This window comes from Pinus tabuliformis, chromosome 6 (assembly GCF_031772625.1).
Source record: "Pinus tabuliformis cultivar Carrire ecotype Pingquan chromosome 6, CPIR1, whole genome shotgun sequence".
NCBI classification, from domain to species: Eukaryota; Viridiplantae; Streptophyta; class Pinopsida; order Pinales; family Pinaceae; genus Pinus; species Pinus tabuliformis.
In genome coordinates, this window is record NC_142292.1 from 1626725381 (window position 1) to 1626735727 (window position 10347).

The following is a 10347-nucleotide window of genomic DNA, read 5'->3' on the forward strand; positions in this document are numbered from 1 at the left end:
GACTATGAATATGAGTGAGAATTCAATCATCATAAAAATCATAGATTGGAATGGGTTCTTGAATGCTGAAATCATGAGTATGATTAATTGTTTGAAAATGAGAACTAGTTGGAAATTTTTTTGAGTTAGAGTGTTCTTCATTTTCACATTTTATTTGACTTTGATCATGAGGGTTTAATTGAAAGAAGAAAAATCAACATCTTTAATGTCAAAGTAATCATCATAAATAACTTCACAACATCCTCTAGGATTCTCTTCATTCACATTGTCTATGGGCCGATTTCCATGCTTGCTGAAATAATGTGGTATGTTCGGGGTCCACTATGTGGCCAATATGGGTAATGTTTTCTACTCTGAGAAAGTTTCTGAGCTCAACTGGCAGCTTGTGGGCATTCCCACAACTATTCCATGGGTCCTGTCCAATCCTCACAGCCATTCCAGATTGAATTTTCCAGGTAATACCAGCTCTGATGATGTCCAGAGATTTAATTACAGCCTTCCATATGATTGATATCCCTGTGGGGTATCTTTGTGGTTGTCTTAGCCAATCCATCAAATTAAGAGGGGCAATGTATTTTGAAACAACCACCCTGGTCCATAGGTTGTTTGATGTAATGAGTTGCCATCCAAGTTTAGCTGCCAAAGCTGAGGATAAATCCTCTAACTTCTTTATGCCCCATCCACCCCATTTCTTCGGCAGATTGAGTGCCTCCCACTTGACCCATGCAAATATTCTGTCTGTTTGTTTGCCCTTCCAAAGGAATCTGCAGCATAAGGCTTGTATCCTGGAGAGAATACCCCTAGGAATCCATGCCAATGACATCCAATAGACTGGAGTAGCCTCCAGAATAGCTTTAATGAGAATGAGTCTGCCTGCCCTGGATAAGTATTTGTAATGCCATATGTTGAGTCTTTTCTCCATCTTGGCAATAAGCCATGTCCAATCTGCAATTTTGTATCCCAGAGGCTTCAACTTGTAACCCAAGTATCGAAGGCCATCCTCCAATCTCAGAAGGGTGAACTGGAATCTTTGTAGTGCAAAATGTATCTCATATTGGGAACATCCAGCCACTGATAAGGTGGACTTGTTGCAGTTTACAGTCATGCCGGTGGTCGATTGGAACAAAGAGAAAGTATTCTTCATGTTGGTCAAATCCCCAATACTTCCACTGAGAAATATAAAAACGTCACCCACAAATAACAAATGAGTCAATATGCATCCTTCTATGATTTTTATACCCTGCAGTCTGCCCTTTCTGAACTCTTCTTTAACAAGCCTACTAAGCAGATTGAGTGCCTCCCACTTGACCCATGCAAATATTCTGCCTATCTGTTTGCCCTTCCAAAGGAATCTGCAACATAAGGCCTGTATCCTGGAGAGAATACCCCTAGGAATCCATGCCAATGACATCCAATAGACCGGAGTAGCCTCCAGAACAACTTTAATGAGAATGAGTCTGCCTGCCCTAGATAGGTATTTGTAATGCCATATGTTGAGTCTTTTCTCCATCTTGGCAATAAGCCATGTCCAATATGCAATTTTGTATCCCAGAGGCTTCAACTTGTGAACTGGAAGGCCATTCTCCAATCTCAGAAGGGTGAACTAGAATCTTTGTAGTGCAAAATGTATCTCATATTGGGAACATCCAACCACTGATAAGGTGGAATTGTTTTAGTTTACAGTCATGCCGGTGGCCGATTGGAACAAAGAGAAAGTATTCTTCATGTTGGTAAAATCCCCAATACTTCCATTGAGAAATATCAAAAGGTCATCCACAAATAACAAATGAGTCAATATGCATCCTTCTGTGATTTTTATACCCTGCAGTCTGCCCCTTATGAGCTCTTCTTTAACAAGCATACTAAGCAGATTGAGTGCCTCCCCCTTGACCCATACAAATATTCTGCCTGTCTGTTTGCCCTTCCAAAGGAATCTGCAGCATAAGGCCTGTATCCTGGAGAGAATACCCCTAGGAATCCATGCCAATGACATCCAATAGACCAGAGTAGCCTCCAGAACAACTTTAATGAGAATGAGTTTGCCTGCCCTAGATAAGTATTTGTAACGCCATATGTTGAGTCTTTTCTCCATATTGGCAATAAGCCATGTCAAATCTTCAATTTTGCATCCCAGAGGCTTCAACTTGTAACCCAAGTATCGAAGGCCATCCTCCAATCTCAGAAGGGTGAACTGGAATCTTTGTAGTGTAAAATGCACCTCATATTGGGAACATCCAGCCGGTGATAAGGTGGAATTGCTGCAGTTTACAGTCATGTCGGTGGCTGATTGGAACAAAGAGAAAGTCTTCATGTTGGTCAAATCCCCAATATTTCCATTGAGAAATATCAAAATGTCATCCACAAATAACAAATGAGTCAATATGCATCCTTCTGTGATTTTTATACCCTGTAGTCTGCCCCTTCTGAACTCTTCTTTAACAAGCCTACTGAGCCCTTCCATGATTAGGAGAAAGAGTAGTGGAGATAGGGGGAAACCTTGACGGAGGCCTATTTCAGAATGAAAAAAGGGTGAAGCCGCCCCATTAATCAGAACACTAAATGATATGTTAGTGATGCAGCTCATAATCCATTTAATAAAATCATATGGAAACCCAAGGTGGGTTAGAAGCATTCTTATATACAACTAGTTAAATCTGTCAAAAGCCTTAGAAAGATCGACATTTATAATCATATCTTTCATTTTCTTGGAATGCAATGAGTGTAATACCTCCTATGTTGTTCCAACTGCCTCATGGATCTGTCGATCTTGTAGAAAGGTGAATTGCTCCTGAGATATATGGGTGGATAGAATGGGCCTCATTCGATTGGCTATGATTTTAGCCATGATCTTATAGATGCAGTTGCATAATGAGATAGGTCTATAGTCGTCAAAGGTGGACGGATTGTCAGACTTTGGAATGAGTGCGATGAATGTAGAGTTGAAAGGTTCATACATCTTTCCATTGATTCTGGTTTCTTCAATTACCTTGAGGAGGTCTGCACCAAGAGTCTCAAAAAAAGCTAGATAGAACTCAACCAACCATCCATCCGGCCCTGGGCTCTTGTCTTTCTTGAACCATTTGAGAGTGGCTTCCAATTCTCCTAGGGTGACTTCCTTAGTCAGTTCCCTACCATCCTCCTATTCCACAAATCATGGGAAAAGCTGAGCCACTTGTATGATTTCAGCAAGATTTACATTGGGGGGAGCCCTGTAAATCTGCTTGAAATGAGAGGATGCCATTGATGCCAGTTGAGGGAAAGTGTTTACAGTGAGACCTTGCTCATTCGAGAGCTGCCAGATGGTATTAATAGCTTTCCGACCATTTGCATAATTATGATAGAATTTTGTATTATCATCTCCCTCAAGCAGCCAGATCACCCTACTTCTCAGCCTCCACGCTTCTTCACGGTCCTTTAGAATTTTTCCTCTAGTGGCATATAAGGAAGTGAGTTTGTCCTTATGTTCATTTGAGCTATAAACCCCTCCCAAGTTATTTTCAAAATCAACAATTTCTGTTTCCGCATCCCTTAGGGTTTGATCGTCCTGTATTCTCTTGTTATGTGCCCATATTTTAGAGAGTCTCTTCATCTCTATTAGATTGTGAGCAAAACCCTCAGCTATGTTTCCTCTAGCAACTGGGGGATGCGCCTTCCAAAAGTCCGTGATCATACGAACATAGGTAGGGTCCTTTAACCATGAAGAGCTGAACTTAAAGGGACCCTTGGGTTTCCCAGGCCCCCCACAGATTTCCAAGTATATTGGCAGGTGATCAGAGATGCCACCCGATCCCACCCATTGTCTATGATTTAGTCCCAGATTAAGAAAGCCTTCCTTGATTAGGAATCAATCAAGTCTTCGAGCTAGACTGTCTTCCCCAGCTCTATTGTTCCTCCAGGTGGGCTGCAATTTAGCTGAGGGGATATCCATCAGATTGTGGGATTCCAAGATATTCTCAAAATAGGCAGATAGGGGATCCATTTGAGCTTGGTGTCCCTAGGATTCAGAGTGGCCTATGGAGAAATTTAGATCCCCTCCCATGATTAAGAATTCCTTTTGCAATAATTCAGTACTTAGAAAATGATCCCAAAATGAAGGCCTGTGTTGGCACGACCCATATACGTTGATAGTCCGAATCTCCATACCCAGATCAGCTGAAAACAAGTCTGCCCCAATATACCCTGAGCCTCCCCAATAGTTACGGAGATTGATGGAACGCTTGTTGTAACCCAGAGCAATACCACCTGATCGTCCATTTGCATCAAGGCCAAGAAAGGTCCAGCCAGGGAGCATCGATTCAAGGAGATGAGAGATGGCTTCAGCTGATCCTAAGGTTTCCTATAGAAAAATAACATCGACTGGTGCAACAGAGATCAATCTTCGAAGGGCTAATTTTTTATCAGGCCTAGCTAGCCCTCTACAGTTGAAAGAGACAATCTTCATGAGGGGGGATCGGATAGGGGGTTCAATGCTCTAAGTGCCCTGTGGATGGTTATTTGCTTGCCAGAAGCGATCTCATCTCCAGCCTGGATTTGTGCTTTTGAGAGGGAGGTGGGTCGGCCCTGAGGAAGCTTAGGAGGGATGGGGGACTGTATCAGGTCTAAACCAATATGGTCAGAGACCTTTATTATTACTATTTTTTTTGCCTTAGATCGAGTTTGATATCTCGGGGAGGAAGGCCCTGCCTCAGGTACAGGGGTATTAAGGGTGGGGGGGGGGGGAGATCCGGGAGCGATGGGGGGATGATAGAGAAAGTGGAAGTGGGGGAGCGAAGGGGACAGGCCAGAGAGATGGGGGGCAGTGATTTATCAATAGTGCCATTACCTTTACCAGATGAAGATAATGCATTAAACTCATCACAAGAAAACAAATGAGGAGGGCTAGAGGAGGAAGAAATCATACTCGAAGATAATGCAGCCCCGGTAGTCACCCTTGCCCTGGTGAGAGGAGGAGAGGGAGGTTGAAGAGGAGGAGGGGGAGATGGAACAACTCTGCCTATAACATTATAAGGGAGACTAGCTGGTCGGAAACTTAGAGCAACTCCTTTTCCGTTGAAATGGTGGTTTTGACTGGTTAAACTAAGTCCAGTTACCTTCTCTCTATCTCCACTGGCTTAAAGTATGACTTTCACTTACTAATAGAAAAGAGACATGAGATCAACCCTCTTGTTGATCAGGCAAGAAAGTGATCCTTAAGTTGATCCGAGGCTCAGCCAAGCCACAACTAAAGTTTGCCTCTTTGATAAGAGGACTTCTGGGAATGTAGAATTAAATCTAGATGCAAAATAATCCTAAAATACAAGCAAAAGGAAAGATATCGTGAGCTATCTTAATTAGGAAGATGTAGATTGAAACCAACCAAGAGCAAAGTAATTAAATGATTGAGATTTAAATATGTTTGGCTTATAATGAATATCAAGTTAACGAAGTAGTTGAATTAACTGATATTATGAATACCAAAACGCATTCTTTTCAGAGATCTATTAACTGAGATAAGTAATCAACAACATTTAAAAAGTAGTTCACAAAATGATGATGATTATTAAATCAGTAACTTGAATGATTAAACAATAATATAAGGAAATAGCTCACAAAATATTATTTTCTGTTAAATCAGAATTAAAAGACTGATTTTTGAGTAAATAGTTACTCAAAAATCAGAGTTCTGCACATAAGAGCAGAGATAAATAACAACAGATTATTGAGGCAAATTACTCATATCGGCAAAAAAGCACACATATGAATGAAGATGAAATTTTTTTGCTATTATAAAATGAAACCAATATTAAAACATTAGTATTTTAAATACCAATTTATTGAAACCGTTTCTCTGGCTCTAATCTCCAACAATCCTTTACAATGCTTGAATTTCTGCTGTTAAAACAAAAGTTGCAATAGTGCAAGCTCTGCTCTCCATACAATAATTCAAAATGCAAAAGAAAAATCCCCAATAATCCCCCAGATCTAAGATTTAATCTCCTCTCACCTACAACTCTAAATCTCCATTACAATATGTCTTTTAAGAATTCCAGAATTGCAGAGAAGGGAAACTCCCTTTTACTCATTCTACAAACCAGTATTTATAATTTACAAAATAAATTCCAAATAAGAGAGTTGTTGAAGAGTAATTATGCTCCAACAATTTTTATTGGTCCAAATTCTTATTCTTTTATTGCTGGAGTAATGCCATTGATTGAAATCTGTTCCTCTTCATCTCTTGAACTGTTTTCTTGCCAAAACCAGTCAAAATTCAATTAAAATATAAACTAAAATCAAAATACCAAATCTGGAACACAAAATATCTCCAATCAAAACATAATTAATTAATTAAATAAAAGGAAATCTGAGCTTCTCATTGATCCCTATAAAGATATAATTGGTCAAGGAGAACATAGACGAATGGATCTGTATTCAACAAAGGTTATGAGCAAATAAAAATGCAGAAAATTAAACTCAGAAAATTAATTTTGTTTAAAAATTCGGAGCTTGATCTTCTACTAAATTTTGGACTCATTAAATGATGAAATCTAGTTATGCAACCACTTCAGAAATATTCTCACTAATTTTATCTATTCAACAAGCCGTCCTAGGCCTCATTTGGCCAAGTAAAACTCAACTTATGAGCTTCCAAAGTTGAAGAATCATAACTCTGAGAATTCTAGAAAATTTGTTGCCTAGGCAAAAAATATGAATTTTTGCTTAAAATCTAATCCTAATAAAATTACAATTATTTCTTAATTAGTACTAATTTAATTGTAATTATAAAATTAATCTAAATTAATTTAAAACTAATTGTAATAAAATTTAATTAATTTAAAACTTAAAATAAATTTAAAAATTAATTAAAATATAATAATATTTTTTTGATAGGTGGGAAAACCTATCATAACTCATATTATAATTAAATTATATTAAAATTAAAATATAAAATTATAATTAAGATATAATTATATTATATATTTTTTTCTCTGTAAATACTAAGTCTATTAAAAAAGTAAAAATATGTACAATGAGGTCAGAGCCTCAGAGGAGGCCAAGGCCATTCCCCGTCCAAAAAAACAGAGACCATACAGTTTATCCTTTCAGCCGGATTTACAATGCAGACCTTGGAAATTTGAGTTTGGTCCTTGACCAACTGACAAAATTTGCCCAGATTACATTTATCAAGCCCATCAGTGACTTCAAAAAACACAGTAGCATCTGGCATATCTGCCTTTAAAACAAAGTTGAAATCAGTGGTAACTGACATAACTACCTGAAACATGAGACTGAAACCGACCAAGAGAATAGCTGCCATATCAAGGACACCGGAACACAGGCACAAAAAGAACAAAGCAGGTGCACCCAGTGGAGATTATTCCGCCTGGCCTGGAGATGCTTGCATCTCTTCCTTCGCCGGGCTTGGAGAGGCGACCCACGTGACATACCCATCTTCGTTCAGAAGCGGCGCTCCCCCAGAATCCGTGACCAAATGTAAACGGCCAGATGGTCTTTGAGAATGGTCGCGAACAATGTCATCCTCCATAGCTGGGTCTTGCTGCTGAGGCATTCCCTGTGCAGTGGCATCCTCATTCCAGCGCTCAACATGAAACACCCGCCCCGTCATGTCCCCAAGAAGAATGCTGTCGTCCTGCGAATTTGAGGAAGCAGGAGGGGTCGGGCTGACTTGGTTCCTTTCCTCCTCTGAGACAAAAACTGTGAAATTCACAGTCACCACCGGCCTATTGAGCTGGCTATGGAAGACAAATCTAGAGGAATGATAAGAGTTGTTCGGAATGATCCCCTCTTGGTCTGAAAGCGGAGAAGCGGGAGGGACTGAGGCAATTGGGGAAACTTGCTGGGGAGCAGAGTGGGAAGGGCTGGCCCTGATTCCAGACCGACCCCCCCGACGCGGAATACCTCGACTGCGAGGCATTGAAGCAGAAACCAGCGACTTGAGAGGGCAATTGAGGCGGAGGAAACCTGAAATGGCAGGCGTGCTGCTGAGGAGATAACAGAGCCAAACGATTAAGTCCACAGGGAAGATGAGACAAGGAGATTGAAGCGGCTGAGCTTCATATAGAACAGGATCATTAATTGCCTCCGAGAAATTGAGCCGATCCATAATGCCCAGCGAAATCGAGGACAGAGAGGCCATGCCTGCATTGAAGTCCATATCACTTCGAGACTGACCCTTCTTGAATTCACCTGCTTTATACCTTAAACCACCACCGCTGCTGCGTACCGCGTCGGCACGACATGCATACTCATTGATGACCGATATGAACACCTGCATCCGGGTAAGATATAATTATATTATATTATTAATATAATATATTTATATTAAAAACCATACAAACCAAACTCGAAACTAAAAAAACAAATTCATGTGGCCATGGATTCGAATAGACATGAGTGGAGGGCGATATGTGAGGTGGAGTGATAAGGGAGGTGAGGGACGTCACCATGATAGAGGAGTGGAGGTCGGGAGTCATAAGGAGGTGAGAAAACTTTAGGTTAAAATAAAATACAGATGACTAATATCAGAACTTTTTATAATGCACGCTGAACCAAAACGCCAATATTCCAATATCGGAATATCAAAAGTTTTATTTCAGAGTTTTTAAATTTTGAAAGTTTTATATTGAAAAGGAGGAAATTAGGTGAAGTGGGGTCCATTTGGAGTGGAATTAAAAATTCTTCAAAATGAACTACAACCACTTTGCAATTTTGAGATTGCAGGTGTGGTAATTAATTTTAAAATTAGGAATTGGAATAAATTACCGAGATCCCAAAAACACATTATTTTAATTGTTCTACAATTTGGCTGGGTGATTTTGTAGGACCGTTAGTGAAAAATGAAAAAATTAGTGAAAATTGACTAGGAATTAATATTTACAATGAATTACTAATTTATTTACAAAAATTAAAATAATATACATTTTTGTACATTTTTTAACCCAAGTGGTAAAAATTATCGAACTTCGGATGAGCGCCATTTGCAAATTGTGTAACCAAATGAGACGAAATAAGTACCGATGGAAAGTTAGCGAAAAGTCGAACTCAATGAAGCAATCAAAATAGAAATCCGACGAAAATGAAAAAAATGACAAATTTGTAGGACACTTAACCAAAATAAAATATTAAAAAGTGATTTAGCAAAAATTAATGGAAAGAGTCTTCATTATTTGAAGTAAATACGTAAAAAAATGGGTGGTGTTGGGTTTTCCCTACAACAAAACCTCATGCTTTACATAATTATTCTTTTGCAATGAAAAAAATACACTCATACTTAATTTAATGTGATTCTTGACATATAAATTAGCAAGGCAATATCACAGAACTTATGTTATTATAACATCACAACATAAAACATAACAATAAACATATATTTAACTTAATCATTTAATTGGAGAAAATTACCTTCCTTTTTATCAATTTACATAGAAATACAAATATATAAGACTTATTTACTTATTTATTTTTAACCAAAACAAAAATTTATATATCCACCCTTAATTTGAGCTTGTGACCTCTTATGAGAAAGCATATGTTACTAACTATTAATAAGAAATATTATATAAATAATAATAAGGTCACAATTTAGTTAGATATGAAATTGGTGTATGAGATACTTTGTTTGTGAGACTAGAGGCCCACCCCTATGTAGATTTGACTACTAAAGTCTATGGAGGTGTGCATACTCTATCCACCCCTAGATTTGAACTTGTGAACTCTTGTGGGAAGCATATGTTGCTAACTATTAATAAGCAGTGTTATATAAAGTTTATTTTTAAAAATTATAAAAAAAATATTTATATTGTTTATACTTACTATTTCTCTGTCGTATCGGGATCTTAGCTTTTCAAAAAACTGATGAATCTGTATCTGGATCAGAATCCTGGTAACTTAGGCAAAGATTAATATGCACGCTCAACAATGTAGGGTCAAAGATGATATATCTTCAGGCCTAGATAACTGATACATGAGGAAGGCTTACTACAGGAAGCCACGATGATCCACCCATGGTAACAATTTTTTTATCCTAGAATTCATCTTTGAGCATGACAGAGTGTGTGTCATTCATAAGGGACCCTGGTTATGGGGAAGGTTGGCCTTTTATGAGGCCTTGACAACCAGGTTCAATCCATATATCGAATCATTATTTATATTCCCTATCTGGGTACAATTGCCTGCATATCTCTTGAATACTGGAATGCCAATTCCTTAAAAGCCATTTGATACACTAAAGGCAGGTTTATTGCTTTGACACCAGAATAAGGGATATACCCGCTTCTACTTCAGACCTAATTTGTATTGAACCTGATTCAATCAAGGGTCTTCCAAAAAAAAATGATCATTGACGAGTTG

At 38.5% G+C, this 10347-nt stretch overlaps 1 protein-coding gene across 1 annotated transcript; it reads right to left on the reverse strand.

Annotated features, from left to right (window-relative positions):
* Positions 1–256: 256 nt before the first annotated feature.
* Positions 257–1510, reverse strand: LOC149265139 (uncharacterized). The gene has a single exon (XM_089401891.1). It carries the CDS (start codon positions 1508–1510, stop codon positions 257–259), a length of 1254 nt encoding a protein of 417 aa, XP_089258017.1.
* Positions 1511–10347: the final 8837 nt, after the last annotated feature.

Excerpts from the sequence above, each read along its gene's own strand:
- LOC149265139 (XM_089401891.1), bottom strand. The coding sequence starts at position 1,510 with ATGGAGAAAAGACTCAACATATGGCATTACAAATACCTATCTAGGGCA.